Raw genomic sequence first — 16267 nt, 5'->3', positions numbered from 1 at the left:
TTGGTGTTCCTTCCACTGAATCCCACTCTTTCTATCCCATCCATAGATGTGGATATTTATCTTTTCTCACAGAACTTTCTAAAAGCAGTTTACATCTCAGAGGAATCAATTTAGTAGCAGGGCATCCTTGGGGAGGGAAGCCCTAGGATTGTTGGAAGCATGAAATGAAATGATGTGTCTTCAAGGATGCTGGGACCTGTGCAGGAGGAGATAGCGTTATCATTATAAAGTCAAAGCCCACCACTTGCATCTCTTGGAGAGGAAGTTGAACCAGCACTTTGCTAGATGCTGGTGCTAAATAAGAAACTCAGTGACCCACCTGAAGCAGCCATGTCAGCAAAGGGTACCCTGAGCCACGGCAACGTCACCACTGCTCCGCCCCAGCTCCCCCTGCCTGCGCATCTACCATGTGGGTGCAGCAGTGTGAGGGGCCGATAGAGCAGGCTCCCAGATGCCCACGCTGCCATATATGCTGTGTGACCTTGAGCAATTCACTGAACCTCTCACTGCTGTAGTTTCCTTGTCTGCAAACAGAAGTGGTAACAGTAGCTACATCCTAGGGTTGTTGCTAGGATTAAAAGAGTTTGCACAGTAAAAGGCTTAGAACAGAACCTGGCACGTGGTATGTGCTGTTTGACTGAGAGATGCACAGGTGACGGGAAGATCGATAATAGATAGTGGAAGATGGATGGATGGTCCGTGGATGATACCTGGATGGATGGATAGGTGTTTTCCCCCTCTCACAGATGTAGGCCACATTATAAGGCCTGGGAAGAAGGAAGTCTTGACTGCCCCCCTCTCTCTCAGGGCGAGCTCATTCTAAATGACCAAATGTGCAGAGTCGTGCAGCGGGAGCTGCTCTTCGACCTGGGCGTGGCCTACGGCATTGACTGTCTGCTGATGGACCCCACCCTGGGAGGCCGCTGTGACACCTTTACCACTTTCAATGTCTCGGTCAGTCCTAAAACACCACTGTAGTAAGAGCACCTTGGGCCAAGGAGCAGCCCTGTGATCCCGTGGAAGCCCTGCCCCAAACCCCCGTGGACCAGCACCAAGAGATCTGGGGTCCACACAGTGGAATTCTTCAAATTGGGAATCCACAGCCTCTTCCTAGCCAGGCCCAGGCCTTGAACATCCTGCTCATCTGCCCACCCAGCAGGCCAGCCTTCATCCCCTCACCGTTTAGAAAACAGCCCACTTTGCTCAGTGCTCATCAGACCCCACCAAAACCTAACAATGGGAGTGGCCACCACCAACTCCACTGGGTAGACTTGGAAACTGAGTCTCCAAGAGGGGGGGGCGGCGTAGCAAAGGTATCAGCGTTTGGCATCAGTGCCTGGCATCTCATAGGCATGCACTAACTATCCCACAATAGGGGGGAACCAGTCAAAGTAGGAAATCAAACCTATTGTCCTTTCTACAATAAGGGGCGGTGGCTTCCTAAGTTCCAAAGTCTGTTCACGCACATTTCTCCGGCTAATGATTTTCTCTCGCCAATGCCCTAAAGACCAAGTAGCAGCAAGAATTTTTACCTCTACTTTTTACACATCGTAAAGGTAAAGATCAGGGTGTAGAGAGGTGCTAAAGGTGTCACCACTAGCTTAAAATGGAGGTGCACCTGCATCCACTACCCCCAGGCACCTGGTCATGCAGCCCTGGGCCAGCTCTGGGTAACAGGGGCTTTGTTCAAAGAACCCAACCAAAGATTTGAGGTCCCAGACAGACCTTCAGAATTCTCCATGGCCAAGCTAGGGTGTGTCTGTTTTTATCTTCTTGATCAGAAGCGGAATCTTAACTGATATGAACAAATTCATAATCCGCCCATTCAGGTGGTAAACAGGGACATTGCCTGGTGTTTTCCAGTATGCTTGACCTGAGAGTCTCTCTTCTTGCACACTAGGGGGACTGTGGGAGCTGTGTCAATACTCCCAGATGCCCACGGTGGAGCAAACTGAAGGTAATCATGAATGCGATGTTGGGAGAGCCACGGCAGGTTCATTATCAGACCTCAGGCTTCTGGGGGGTGTGGGCACGTGTGCTCTGGAGGGATCTGGGGGTGTGCTGAGTGAATGCCACCTGTCATTCCTCAACCACCAAGCAAGTGGGGTAAGGGACGCACACGCCCAGGCAGCCTGTGACCTACTACGCGTCTTCTAGGAACTGTCTAGAAAACTCCTGGGGTTCCAGACCTGCAGGAGACTTCAAGAAATGGTTATAATGATATCTGCTGTGCTTTGTTGGCTGTGTCTGCTGGGCCCTTTAGATATTGATGATCCTTATTCCTCATCATAAGACCTGTAGGAAGGTCATTTTACATCCGCTTCACCCATGAGAAAATGGATCAGAGAGGGCACACAATGATCAGAGAGGGCACACAAGCAGCAAGGAGCAAAGGTAGGATTCAGCCCAGAAATCCATAAAGAGTCTTGGTTAGGTCAATGAATTTTGGAGTTTACAGACCTGGGGTTAAATTCCACAGATCTTTGGCAAGTTACAGGGTCTATCAGTTTTGCCTCTGTAAAATGGAGCTGAGAACAATTTTATACTTGGCTCTTGAAAAAAAAGATTTTTCTTTTTTCTTTTTTTTTTCCCCTTATTACCAAGAATTGAACCCAAGGGCACTCAACAACTGAACCACATCCCCAGTCCTTTTTTAAAAAAATATTTTACTTAGAGACAAGGCCTCACTGAGTTGCTCGGGGCCTCACTAAGTTGCTGAGGCTGGCTTTGAACTTTCAATCCTCCTGCCTCAGCCTCCCAAGCCACTGGGATTGTAGGCATGCACCACCACGCCCAGCAAAAAATCTATTTTAAAATAGGGGCACATTTAAGTGCCGATTAAGTATTGTCTTTTTTATTTCTACTCTACACCTAAAACCCCTAACAAAATCATTTCTGCAAAACAAAATGTGCACTCTTGCTGGGGATCGGGTCTCTTCAAACACCTTCCATGATGGGAAACGACCTCTCCCCGACTCCATCTCTGGGTTACAATGACATTTGCAAAGGGCTCCTAGGGTCAGAAAGGCCTTCCTCTCCAGAAGGGGACGAATCCTGCCCTGCACCGGGGCTCTGCCTGCTCCTAGGCCAGGAGCCTATGGCGCAGCCAGTCCCCGGCAGTACCGGGAGTCTCCAGTGGGGGGCAGTCGAGAGCCCCTGCCTGGGCGGAAGGCGGTGTCGTAATGTGGTCCTCTCTCTTCCTTTAGGGAGTGAAGCAGAAGTGTCTCTACAATCTGCTGCCGTTCAAGAGGAACCTGGATGGCTGCCAGCAGCAGTGCATGCTGGTGATCCAGCTCCCCAGGTGCTGCAAGGGCTACTTCCTGCCCGACTGCCAGGGTGAGGGCCTCTTCCTCCAGGGGCTGCTCTGAAGGTGTGCAGCCTCACTGCCCAGCTTCTGAGGGGACCGAGCCCCGCGGAGGTGCCAGAGCACCTTCCTTGTGATCCCCAGGCCCCAAAGGGGCGCTCTGAGGAGTCGTGCCTGTGTCTCGTTTACTCCTTTGCATACTTTGCGTTTTACTGAGTTGAGATTCCACCGTCACATATTCCAGTGGTCTGCCTCTTTGCTTGACCTGCAGCAGAGGTATTTCCCCTGTGCTAAAGACACTGCGTAGTTAATTTTTTGACGCTCTGCGGCATCCGTGATAGGGATAAGCGTGTCTGTGTACATGCATTTGATAGGATTCTACCCTTGAGAGATGAGATCCTGGTATGGCACATCTAGACCATAATCTCCTGGAAATCCCCCATTATAGACTATCTAGCATTCTCCTCCCTCCTGTAGCTCCATGACAAAGGGCCTTTGGGCCCATCCTGAAACCTAGTGTCTAGATATGACTTCTAGTGAATAATACAGCCATGACATAACAGTGGCCCAGTCGGGCATATTGTCGAGTGCTGTGTTTTGCACAAGTCAGGGAATTTAATCTTGGCTCTCCTAGGGAGCAGTTCCACCGTTGATCCCATTTAATAGATGAGAAAATATTTGTTCACTGCTTTAGATTTCCAAAATGCTCTCAGTTATAATACTTCATGTGAGACTCACAATAATAACGTGGCAAGGTTGCGCAGGCACTGTAGCATGATCGTGATTGTCACCATCTTCGTTTGGAGCTAAGAAAACCAAAACTCAGAGCAAGTTCATTTCTCAACCCACATCTCCTCCCACACAGGTTTCCTGACTCCCAAATTCAGTGCTCAATTCGGTCTGTTGTCCTGCCAGCGTAGAATCCTCTCAGATGCGTGGAACCTCTTGTCCCCTGGGCCAGTGGCCTGCCCTCAGTATCCACTGACACCCAGAGCCACTTTCTGGATGTCAGAATCCATAGCACGTTCTAGAAGCCACTGAGCTGCCCTGGGTTTGGGGACTGGGAGTCACCGCTGCTCCTCTCTTCCAGCCTGCCCCGGGGGACCAGATACTCCATGTAATAACAGGGGTGTCTGCCTCGAAGAGTACTCGGCCACGGGTCAGTGCCAGTGCAACATCGGCTTCAACGGGACTGCGTGCGAGCTGTGCTGGCCAGGGAGATTCGGGCCTGAATGTCAGCGTAGGTGGCCGCCTCCCTGATGTTCCCCTCTCCATCCTCATCCACGCCACGCACCTTCCGCCTTCTCCCACCATCCACCTCCATCTGCCTTTTTTCCTTCTCCCAATTTTCACCCCCAGAGTCACCTTCACCCCTAGAGCTGCAGCCACCAAGACAAGCTGTGGCTGAACAAAATCCACTCTCAGTCACTCAACCCACAAGCACCTATTGAGTTCTTACTAATCTTGACAGCTAATGTTTATTGAGTGCCTACTATGTGCCTGGCATATGTTGTCCCATCTAACCCTAACCCTAACCCTCTGAGGCAGGCCCTGTTATTATCAGCAACAAGCAGATCAAGAAACCCAGGCACAAAGAGTTCAAGGGGTTTTATCCACAGCAGGAATTGTCCTAAGGCTAGGGATACAGTGGTGGGAGGGGGACAGAGCAAAGTCCCAGCTCTCAAATTGCTTACAGGAACAAAAATAGTTACAAAGGCTAAAAAGACAAAAGGCAGGCATAGAGATCGAGAAAAAAAAAATTCTGGCCAGGTGTGGTGGCACATGCTCAAATCCCAGCAGCTCTGGAGGCTGAGGCAGGAGGATTGCGAGTTCAAAGCCAGCCTCAGCCCTAGGTAATTTAGTGAGACTCTGTCTCCAAATAAAAAATAAAAAGCTGAGCTGGGACTCTGGCTCAGTAATTAAGCACCCCTGGGTTCAATCACCAGTACCAAAAAAAATGAAAAGGATAAAAGGCTCTGTTTTAGAAGACATCCCACACCAGGAGTGCTAGAGTAGAGACCCATCAGAGGTCATGGGAATATCAAGAGCAGGTCGACCAATGCTAGAGAGCAATGCTAGAAATGTTCTGTGACTCCGCTGTTCAGTATGGAAGCCACCAGCCACGTGGGCTATGGAGCACTCAAAATGTGTGACTGAGGAGCTGGACTTTTTAATTAGCTTAAATTTCAATAGCTGCATGTAGCTAGTGGCTACTGCAGTGCCGTGCAGAGCAGAGGCGTGGCTTTCCTGAAGGAGAGATGAGCAAGTGCAGAGGCCCTGATCCAGGAGGCCTTGGCATGCAGGACAGCCAGGAGGCCAGGCCAGCTGAGCAGAGTGGGCAAAGAAGAGGAAAGGAAGGAAACGAAATCTGAAGGTCGCCAGGGCCAGCTCCCACAGCGCTCTCAGCCAGCTGATGGTCAAGAGCATCTCGGGGTGAGGGCGGAGGAGTGTCCTGAGCAGATGGCCTCCGAGCTCCCTGCGGAGGGTTACAGAAGCAGGGCCACCACAGGGGGAGGTGAACAGCAGTCTCAGCAGGAGTCGATGGTGACTTGGGCTGTCATGGTCAAGCTGCAGGGGGTAAGAAGGGAGGAAGTGGCCCATCTCCGATTAGATAGATTTCTCCACCAGGAGGCTCCAGGCAAGGTTCTGTCCCCCTGACTACTCTATCATGACGCTGTCCCCATGATGCTCTACACTTCTGCGATCATAACATTCACTACATTTAAAGTCACACACTCAATAGTTTCCTTACTCCTAGACCCCAGGGTGAGACCCCTGAAGACCAGAAGCTTCTCTCTGACGTTTTCCCTGTAACCTCACCGCCCCGTAGTGCCTGGATAAGTTACCTCCTGAACGTGTGGATAAATGAATGGGCCCCTGTGACAAAGCACAGTGCGTCCCAGGCCAGAAGCTCACAGCCAGTGGGTGCTCAGGGGGCCTGCAGGTGGGATCCCAGCCCTGATGGCCCATTCCCAAACAATCTCTGATCTGCCTTTCAGCCTGCAGCTGCTCAGAGCACGGACGGTGTGACGATGGAATCGCAGGCTCCGGTCAGTGTGTGTGTGAACCCGGGTGGACCGGCCGCTTCTGTGACATTCAGGCAGGTCTGTCATGGGAAGGGCCAGCCGCTGGCAGCACCCGACTGAGAGGGTCCCAGTGAGGGTGGGGGTCTGGTGGCCTGAATGACAAAGCCAGTCTTTCTGTGTCTGCACTGTGATCTGGATAAACTGGCAGAGGTGTCTTCACGCAGAAGACTGATTCTAGAATCCCAGAGTCTCCAGGCTGGGGAGGACCTCAGCAAGTCGCCCCACGCTCCTGCCCCGTGGGGGTTCTTATGGGCCCCAGATGATGCCCGAGAGAGTCACAGGTGGCCCCCAGCTCCTCACACCTGGTGCGGGACCGTGGTGGCCTCTGTCTTTGCAGAGCTGGCCCCTGTGTGCACGCCTCCCTGCTCCGCCCACGCCACCTGTGTGGAGAACAACACGTGTGAGTGTGACCTGGGCTATGAAGGCGACGGGGTAACCTGCACAGGTGAGACCGCTCTCTGCACCTGGGAAACAGCGGCTCCGTGCAAGACAGGAGCAGGACCGGGTCAGGGTGCCTGCGCCTGTCCCGGCTCTTCTGCCTCCTGCCGGCCTCCTCACCCACCCAACCCACCCTCCCTGCGCTCGGCTTCCTCTCGGGGTCTGCCCGGGGCTCGCTGCCCACCTCCCACGCCAAGGCTTTGGAATCGTTTGGAAAAACAGGATGCACTTTATTGTAGAGTGTTTTCCTAACTCTAGGAGTCAGTCAGTCTTACTTCAAAAATTCCAGGTGCTACAGTATTAAAAAAAAAAAAAAAATTTACATCTATCATCCTGTGACCTCCCATGAGAACCACGGTGGACACTGTGAAATCTGTCCTTGGGAGCTAAGATGTCACCCAGCCATAGAGAGTCTCAAATGAACCGGGTGTAAACGAGGCAGGTGTTTATTTCTGTCTCGTATAAGAGTTTGGAGGGAGGACTCGGGGTAACAGAATTTCACCTGAATGGTCACCCTGAAGGGTTGTGGCCGAGGTGGCCACCAACGTGAGCATGCCCCAGCAGCAAGATGAGAGAGGGCGTGGATGAGGCAAACCTTCCCTTTAAGACCATGGCCTCTCGGCTTCTGAACTCAGACCTGCTCCCCTCCCAGGGCTGGCGCCTCACCTGCTGCCAAGAGCCAGAGAAATGGGGTGTTTTCTTAGCCCACCCAGATCCATTTCCTATTAGGAAACAAAGAGCCTGGGCACCAGCAAGAAGCCAGCAGTCAGTCTCAGGCACTGCCTGATTCCTTTTTCATGGCTAAATAAACATCCACATGGAGAGGTGAACTTCCCCTGCAGTCATTAAGTCTCCCTGTCCCTGCAGCATGGGGACAGCTCCAGGGCATTCCAGAGGGCTCCATGCTCAGCTGTGGCAGCACCAGCCACCCTCTCCTCCCTGCCGCTCTTAGGTAGGGCTTGGGTCCTCAGGATCTCAAGAGGCTGCGGTAGACCCCAGCACACGGGAAAACTCAGCCAGCTTTCCAGCTGTGCTGAGATAATAACCAGACTATGGGGGGAGGGTGAAAACCAAGGTCCGAAGAGCCAGAACAGCACAGTGGGCCAAGCCACCCAGGGTTCAAATCCCAGCCCTGCCACGTCCTAGCTGTTTTACCTCTGCCAGGTGAGGGAAGCTCTCTGGTCCTCAATTTGTTCAGCTGTGGAATGGGGTCAACAATGCCTGTCCAACAAGGTGGTTCCTGTTGCATTAACCCCACCCCCCCACACACACACCTTTATTCTAACATTAAAAACCCAAACATATTCTGAAATCGACTACAAAGTGAGCCTAGAGGTATGTGACCAGCGGGGGACCCCGCGCAGGGGAGTGGACAGAGGTCACCAGGATTGGTCCATGAGCGTTTCACAGGGTCTAAGTGTTGCAAAGGCTCTCAGAGAGACCACAGTGCCTGGGGTCTGCTGCCCGCCACCCAGTGTGCTGGCGGGCGCAGCCCCAGCCGGAAGCCCGGGGTTCAGAGGGTGGTCAGCGGAGGCTCTCTTCCCCACCTGCAGCCGTGGACTTCTGCAAACAGAACAACGGGGGCTGTGCCAAGGCCGCCAAGTGCTCCCAGAAGGGCACCAAGGTCTCCTGCAGCTGCCTGAAGGGCTACAGGGGAGATGGCCGCAGCTGCGTGGAGATAGACCCCTGTGCCGACGGCCTCAACGGCGGGTGTCACGAGCATGCCACCTGCAGGATGACCGGCCCGGTGAGCCCCTCCCTGGACACCCTGCCTCCCTTGAGCCTCCTCCCCACTTTCTGCCCGCTTCTGTTGCTTGCTAAAAGTCAAGGGGGTGAGTGTCACTGTCCTCCTCCACAGAAGGGGGACTGGAGTGGGAAGTCTAATGAAACCCACTCAGAGTCTATTGTTTAGTAAGAAAAATGACATTAATTTCTTAATTTTGACAAGGGGACGATGCTTCGATAAGATGGTGACATTAGGGGAGACTGGTGGGCTGCAGCGGGCAGCTCCCTCTGCTGCTTTTGTAATTTTCCTATGAATCTAAAATTATTCAAAGCTTAAGGTGTGTTCAGGGAGTCGATAGCCGGGCACAGTGGCGCACGCCTGTAATCCCAGCAGCTCGGGAGGCTGAGGCAGGAGGATCTCAAGTTCAAAGCCAGCCTCAGCAACTTAGCAAGGCTCTAAGCAACTTGGTGAGACCCTGTCTCTAAATGAAAACTTTAAAAAAGGGCTGGGGATGTGGCTCAGTGGTTAATGCCCCTGGGTTCAATCCCTGGTGCCAAAACAAAGAGTTGAGAAGCCGGAGCGTAATGAGTGGCACTCAGTCAATCTTTGAGGGATGGAATCAGGCCCTGTTTCTCTGGTGGGAAGAGCAGAGTGGGAGATGATGTCCAGTGCTGGTCACACACACAGACCAAGAGTCAGCCGGCCTGTGAGACTCAGCTCCTGGACTTACCGACTGCGAGGCCTGGCCCTGGCTACTTAATGGCTCTGAGCCTCAGCTTCCTCCTCTGTAAAGTGGGCCTCACCGTCACGTAGACATCACAGGGTTGCTGTGGGAATTAGATGAGATAATCCACTGATTCCACCAGCAATCACCAGGCACCTACCATGGGCTATGCAGGGCCTGGGGTACGGCATTAGAGACAGGCAGGGCCCCTGCGTCCCTGGAGCCTGCAAACCAGGAGAGAGACAGGGCTTGCTACATGAACTCCTTTCAGACCAGGCCAATGTGCAGAGCAGCTGGACTTGGGGGGCTCTCCGAGGAAGGGGCACTCAGCCGAGATGAGCTGGAGGCCGAGGTTCACTGTGAGCCTGTACCAGAGCAAGGTGTCGCCCTTACCCATCCCGCCAGACAGGAGGTGCCTTCTCTTGTTCTTCCAGCACCTCCCAGGCCGGATGCAGGTCCCCAGGGTACTTGGGGTCCTGGGATCCTGAGGTCCTAGAGAGTCTTTTTCATCTTGACCCACTCTCTTCCCACAGGGCAAGCACAAGTGTGAATGTAAGAGTCACTACGTGGGGGACGGGCTGGACTGCGAGCCAGAGCAGCTGCCCCTGGACCGCTGCTTGCAGGACAACGGGCAGTGTCACGCGGACGCCGAGTGCACCGACCTCCACTTCCAAGGTCGGTATAGCTGGGCGCCATGGCCCAAAGCACCGTTCTGTTCGGGCTTGGGGAAGGGACCTTCTGAATAGGAAAAAGAGAAACAAAGCAGAATTTAAACAGACCAAAGCGTCCTTACGTAGCCCAGACCCAGTGTGGGCAGGAGGCAGGCAGAGGGAACTCGGGATTGGCCCCTGAGCCGCTAGGAGCAGGATGGAGCTCTAAGGCCGTCTGTCCCGAGTTTTCCCGAGCTTGCTTTTCCCCATCACTTAGAAACCCATCAGCTGTTGATTGCAACTGAATCCCAGAAGCCCAGCTCTGGGTCAAGAATCAAAGACTCATATTGCAGAAGCAATTTGCTTAATAGCTGTTTTGATGATAGCACATCGATTGGCACTTACCCCAGGCACTTCCAAGCATGATTTGAGTGGCTTATAACAAACTCACAGGCACACTCCCAGGCTCCCCACGCTCAGAAGGAAGTGCCTGCTCACACGGGTCAGAGGAGGGCAAACTGGTACAGCACTTACAGCCACGGGAGTGGCCATGTGTCCATCAGATGGACTCAGGGTTGGGGATCTTCATTCCTATAGAAATCTAGGAATTGAATGAAGATAAACACACTCACCCCAGCATTAATGAAAATCACCAAAAATTAGAAATACCCTAGATATTTCATGTAAAGGACAATCAAATACACTGCCACACATCCACCCGAAGGCACTGTGAGGTCTTGGCAAGGAGACAGGACAACATACTTCCAGACGTCGCCAAGCTGTGTGGCCAGCAAGATGGCAGGACCTACAGCTAGGATTGTATTGCTGGGCTATGGGCGGTCAGGAAAAACTGGAATTAGCCTTTTTTTTCAGTGAGAAAGAGTCCTTTAATGACATTTTATAATGAACTTATAAACAATATAAAACTGGGACTCGGTTCTTGAACTATTTCTGGTCTATGTCCTCGAAATATTTGAAAAGATACTAGCTACAAAACAAATGATAAAAATTACCCAGTGTCTTGGGGAGAACATCAAATTTTTAAAAACTTTTTTAAATGGCGTAGCAGTGATACAGAGCCCTTGGCAGAAGTTCCACTTTAAGATATTTTTTTCCCTAGTTGTAAAAGTCATCAAAAAGATTCAATTTTAAGTATTATGGTTGGGTACAGTGGCAGATACCTTTAGTCCCAGCCACAGAGGAGGCTGAGGCAGGGGGTGCCAAGTTCAAGGCCAGTCTGAGCAAGTCAGTGAGATGCCATCTCAAAATAAAGAAGGGCTGGGGATGTAGTTCAACGGTACAACACTTGCCTAGCATGTGCAAGGCCCTGGGGCCAACCCCAGCACTACCAAAAAAAAAGAAAAAAAAACAACTATTAGAGGAAAAAAATCATATACCGTAATATTGGCAAATAATCATGTTTCAATGTTAAATTTAAAAAGACTTCTGAAAACTGCAGTATGCCATCACATTTATAATATTTGTGGCATATAAATGAATCGGAAAAAAACCCTGGAAGAATGTGGAATTATATCAGATTTAAAAGTCATCCCTCAAAAAAGTAAAAATCTAGAAGAAAGTATACTGAAATGTTAGCTGGGGAGCAAGGATTGTTTCTTCTAAATAGGGTTATAAGTGAGTATTATTATTTTTTTCTTTTTTACTTTTCTGTGTGGACTCAATTCCTCTGATGAAAATATCCTTTTTATTTTAACTGGCACATAATAATTGTATCTATTTCTGGAGGAGAGTGTGATGTTTCCACACATGTCCACATTGTGAGATAACTAAATCAGGATATTTAGCATATCCATACCTCTCACATTGATCATTTCTTTGTGGTGAAAACATTCAAAATCCTCTCTTCACGCTATTTTGAGATATTCAATACAGTTTTATTACCAAAGTCACCATACTATATGCAAGACACACAGAACTTCCTCGGCCTGTGTGTAATGTTGTACCTGTGGACCAGTCTCTTCCTATCCACCTCCCTCTACCGACCCGTCCTCCGGAGCTCACTATTCTGCTCCCTGATTGTACAAGATCAACTTCTGTAGATTCCACATGTGAGGCAGATCCGATGGTGTCTGGTCTTTATCATTTATATAATATACTCCAGGTTCAGCCACGTTGCTGCAAATGACAGGGTTTCATTCTTTTTATGGCTGGTTAGTTTCGTGTGTGTGTGTGTGTGTGTGTGTGTGTGTGTGTGTGTGTGTGTGTGACGTTTTCTTTATCCTCTTGGTGGACACTCGGGCTGATGTCAAATCACGGATGTTGTCTTTAGTGCTGCAGTAAGCATGGGCATGCTGGTGTTTCTTTGACATACTGATTTCATTTCCTTGGGGTGTGTTGGGGGAGTGGGATCAGTGGATCATAGGGTAATTTTATGTTTGATTTTTTAAGAATCTCCTTACAATGGCCATCCTAATTTGCATTCCCACCAACAGAGTTCTCTTTTCTCTGCATCCACACCAACATTTATTATTTTCTGTCTTTTTGATAATAGCCATTCCAGTTGGGTAGGTGATATTTCGTTGAATAGATGCTATTTTTATAATTAGAAAAGAAGTGAATATTTTCAATGATGTGCTTAGACATGGAAGTGGCTTCTGAAGACACCCTGGGGGACAGCCGGCCTTCTACTTTGAAAGTCCTTCAAAGTCCTTTGCTGGAAGCCGGGCCAACCAGGTGGGCTGACATTTGGTTCGTCTCCTTCCTCCTGCAGACTCCACTGTTGGGGTGTTCCATCTCCGCTCCCCACTGGGCCAGTACAAGCTGACCTTTGCCAAAGCCAGAGAGGCCTGTGCCAACGAAGCTGCCACCATGGCCACCTACAATCAGCTGTCCTATGCCCAGAAGGTGGGTCCCAGGAAATGGAAACTGTGCAGGCGGCGTCCACAGGGGAGGGTGTGCATGCAGCCTCCTCTTCAGGTGGGGTGACAGGCTGTTGCCTTGTGGGAGGTGAGTACAGAAGCTTCTTGGACAATAATAAGCCATCACACCCAATGCCAGGTGTCTGCTATGTGTCACGCACTGCATTGACTTTGTTATCCATCCTTACACCATCCCTGAAGGTTCCAGGGATTGAACCCATGGGTGCTAATCCACAGAGCCACATCCTCAGACCCCCAGCCCTTTTGATTTTTTTTTTTTTTTGAGACAAGGTCTTGCTAAGTTACCTAGGGCCTCACTAAGTTGCTGAGGCTGGCTTTGAACTTGCAATTCTCCTGCCTCTGCCTCCCGAGTTGCTGGGATGACAGGCATGCATCACCACACCCGGCATCACTATTCCCATTTTTCAGATAGGGAAACTGAGGCTTGGGGAGGTTAAGTAAAACATCCAATGTTTCCCAGCCAGGAGGTGGTAGGTCCAGGGTTCACAAGCAGCCCTGACTCCGAAAGTCTCTTCTCAACCATAACTTCCTACTGCCAAAGCAGAGACAGGGACTCAAAATGCACCCCTTATAGCTGGAGACCAGAGGATCCATAACCACATGCCTCGTAGGATCTCCCTGAACCCACAGAGCAGTTGAGGTTCCCTGGAACAGCTGGAGCTCTCTGGCTGAAGTGAGGTGCAGGGAATCCGAGGGGATTGCCCAAGCTCCTGATTCCAGCAGGGAGGAACCGGGCTCTCTGGTCAGGGCCACTCTTACCCTCTGAAGCAGAGCCCTGCCCATTTGGAAAAGCCACCACCTTGAAGTTACCTGCTGGTGGTTTCTCACTGGGAACAGAGGAATGGCTGCCTGATGTCATGACCTGTCCACATCTACCCACGCTGTCTACTGCCTTCAGACCCGAGATGGCTTCACCAAGGAGCAAAGCCTTTGATGCCAGGGCCCAGCCTCCTGAAGGCTCTGCATCTCTGCTCTCCTTGGTTGTTTTTTGGCTATGATCAAACCACTGAAACCTCTGTCCTACCTGGCACATTGGTGTAAGAACTAAAGGTAACATGGCGTAGGAACTCAGTTTTTATGTATATTAAGAGATCTGAAATAGATGGCTTGGGTTAAATCTGCTACTTGCTGACTGTATGACTTGAGCAAGTTTCTTAACTTCTCATTGCCTCAATTATCTCAACTAGATGATAAGGATTTAAAAAGTTCTTACCTCTGCAGCACACAATGGCACACACCTGTAATCCCAGAGGCTTGGGAGGCTGAGACAAGAGGATCATGAGTTCAGAGCCAGTCTCAGCAACAGCAAGGCACTAAGCAACTCAGTGAGACCCCATCTCTAAATAAAATACAAAATAGGGCTGGGGATGTGGCTCAGTGGTTGAGTGCCAATGAGGTCAATCCCTGGTACCAAAAAAAAAAAAAAAAAATTCCTATCTCCTAGGATTGATATGAGGGTAAAAGGGGTTGACACATGACAAGCCCTTGCAAAAGAACCCAGCCCTGGATAAGCTCTCAGTCAGTGTCATGATGACATTGGTGGGGGTGTAGATGGTGGTAGTGGTGGCAATGGAGATGATGAAGAAGATGATGATGATGATGAGTATTTGAGTTCTATCACCAATAAGTTAAGATCTGTTAACCCATAGCTAAAGAATTTGCAGAAGGGGTAAATGATTGGTAGCAAATTCCTTCTCAAGAGCAGAGAGAACCAAAATGAGTCTGAATGACCTAGCCATCTACAAGAAAGAGACCACTTGCGTTCCACCAGTGGCTTAATCCACAAAAATGTAGGGACCACCGACTGTGTTTCAGGCACAAGAGAACAACTAGCAAAGTGGATTTAACTCTGTGGAGTTTGTGGTCTGATGGGGGAATCATAAATTAACCAGGGGCAGCTGGGGGTCCGGAGGCAGCCCTGGAGTAGGGGCTGTGGCAGTACGAGAAACAACTAGCATTCCTGTGGAACCAAAGTAGAATTTCTAAGAACATAATGGACAGAGAAGAAAAAACCTATGGCGGCTATTGTATGTCAAACTGATATCTTCTGAGGGTCATGAATTTATTGTAAAAAGAGAATGTGCACTAATGTCAGGTATGTGCACTAATGTCAGGAATAATAAAAGCCATAAACAATAAAAACTGGCCCAAGTCAGTTTGCCGAAAATGAAATCGATGAGGTCAATTTTAGAGTGATCCCTTCATGCCTATATGCAGGTATTTTTCCCACAGGGTTCGCTACACTAACAGTTCCACCGAGATCCCCGAATTCCCAATTGCACTTGAAATTTCACTGGAACTGCTGATAGCTGCAAATTTCCTAGATTGTTCAGTAAAATAAATTTTAATAAACTGTTGATGTTTTTCAGTATTTAATACCTGTAGTTCAGTTAGTAATTTTTTCCTGTAGAGCTTGTTACCTTATGCCATTGAGCTACAAATTTAATTGCAAAGCAGATTTTCTTCTGTGCTTTTGCATAGCAATCAGAGTTGAATTTGTTTCCTACGTTAACAAATTAAGGACATTTTCACAAACTGAGAAATAAACAACTATGCCAATTTGTAGGTGGTTTTTGCTCATTCTTTGGATGTGACTTTTACAATTAGAACAATGATGATATAATAAATGCTGAAATATAGACATAAATGAACATGTTCTACAGGTAAATAATGGGGCTATGTATTTTTTTTGTTTATTCTGATCTATAGCCACTGATAGCATTACTAGAGTTATGCAAAAAAATTACATGAGAAACATGTAATTAGCTTAAAGTTGATTTTTATAATTCGAAGAATGAGAGTTGAAATTTCTTGTATTTTTTGATAAACCACAGTGTTATTTTTAAAAAATAAGAAGAAGAAGAAAAAGAAGAAATTAACCAAATGATTCCACAGTGAGTATGAGCTTGCGGTGGGTCTCTGATCTCGCCTCTGTCCCTGCAGGCCAGGTACCACCTGTGTTCGGCTGGCTGGCTGGACAGTGGGCGGGTCGCCTACCCCACAGCCTACTCCTCCCAGAACTGCGGTTCTGGAGTTGTCGGGATCGTGGACTATGGACCCAGACCCAACAAGAGCGAGATGTGGGACGTCTTCTGTTATCGCATGAAAGGTAACTGCCCCACCTACCCTGGGCCTGGGCCATGTAGCTGCTGGACAGTCCTCAGCTGGCCAGCCAGGCTCCAAGGTTGGGCAGGGCAGGCAGGCCCCTGCCCCACTGGGCACAGGACCCTGTGTGCCTCTGCTCTCCAGATGTGAACTGCACCTGCAAGACAGGCTACGTGGGCGATGGCTTCTCGTGCAGTGGGAACCTGCTGCAGGTCCTGATGTCCTTCCCCTCGCTCACAAACTTCCTGACGGTATGTCCCATGCCTGCTTGGTTCCACTTTGGACAGGGAGTGTCACCTTGAAGCAGCTGTCAGAGGGGTGAGTTCCTGATAGA

At 49.8% G+C, this 16267-nt stretch overlaps 1 protein-coding gene and 1 pseudogene across 1 annotated transcript in view; both read left to right on the top strand.

Annotated features, from left to right (window-relative positions):
• The window catches only part of Stab2 (stabilin 2), a 154639-nt gene that overhangs the window by 126542 nt on the left and 11830 nt on the right, over positions 1-16267 (top strand). Inside the window, exons 53-63 of the mRNA XM_026398214.2 lie at positions 808-954; positions 1901-1957; positions 3207-3336; positions 4395-4544; positions 6304-6408; positions 6728-6835; positions 8382-8575; positions 9812-9953; positions 12660-12793; positions 15772-15937; positions 16078-16184. Of these exons, the coding sequence (XP_026253999.2) occupies positions 808-954; positions 1901-1957; positions 3207-3336; positions 4395-4544; positions 6304-6408; positions 6728-6835; positions 8382-8575; positions 9812-9953; positions 12660-12793; positions 15772-15937; positions 16078-16184 (1440 nt within the window). The remainder of the gene's footprint in view (positions 1-807; positions 955-1900; positions 1958-3206; positions 3337-4394; positions 4545-6303; positions 6409-6727; positions 6836-8381; positions 8576-9811; positions 9954-12659; positions 12794-15771; positions 15938-16077; positions 16185-16267) is intronic.
• On the top strand, positions 14822-15169 carry LOC113189390 (elongin-C pseudogene; annotated as a pseudogene).

This window comes from Urocitellus parryii, chromosome 5 (assembly GCF_045843805.1).
Source record: "Urocitellus parryii isolate mUroPar1 chromosome 5, mUroPar1.hap1, whole genome shotgun sequence".
NCBI classification, from domain to species: Eukaryota; Metazoa; Chordata; class Mammalia; order Rodentia; family Sciuridae; genus Urocitellus; species Urocitellus parryii.
This window is presented reverse-complemented; position numbering and strand designations above follow the sequence as displayed.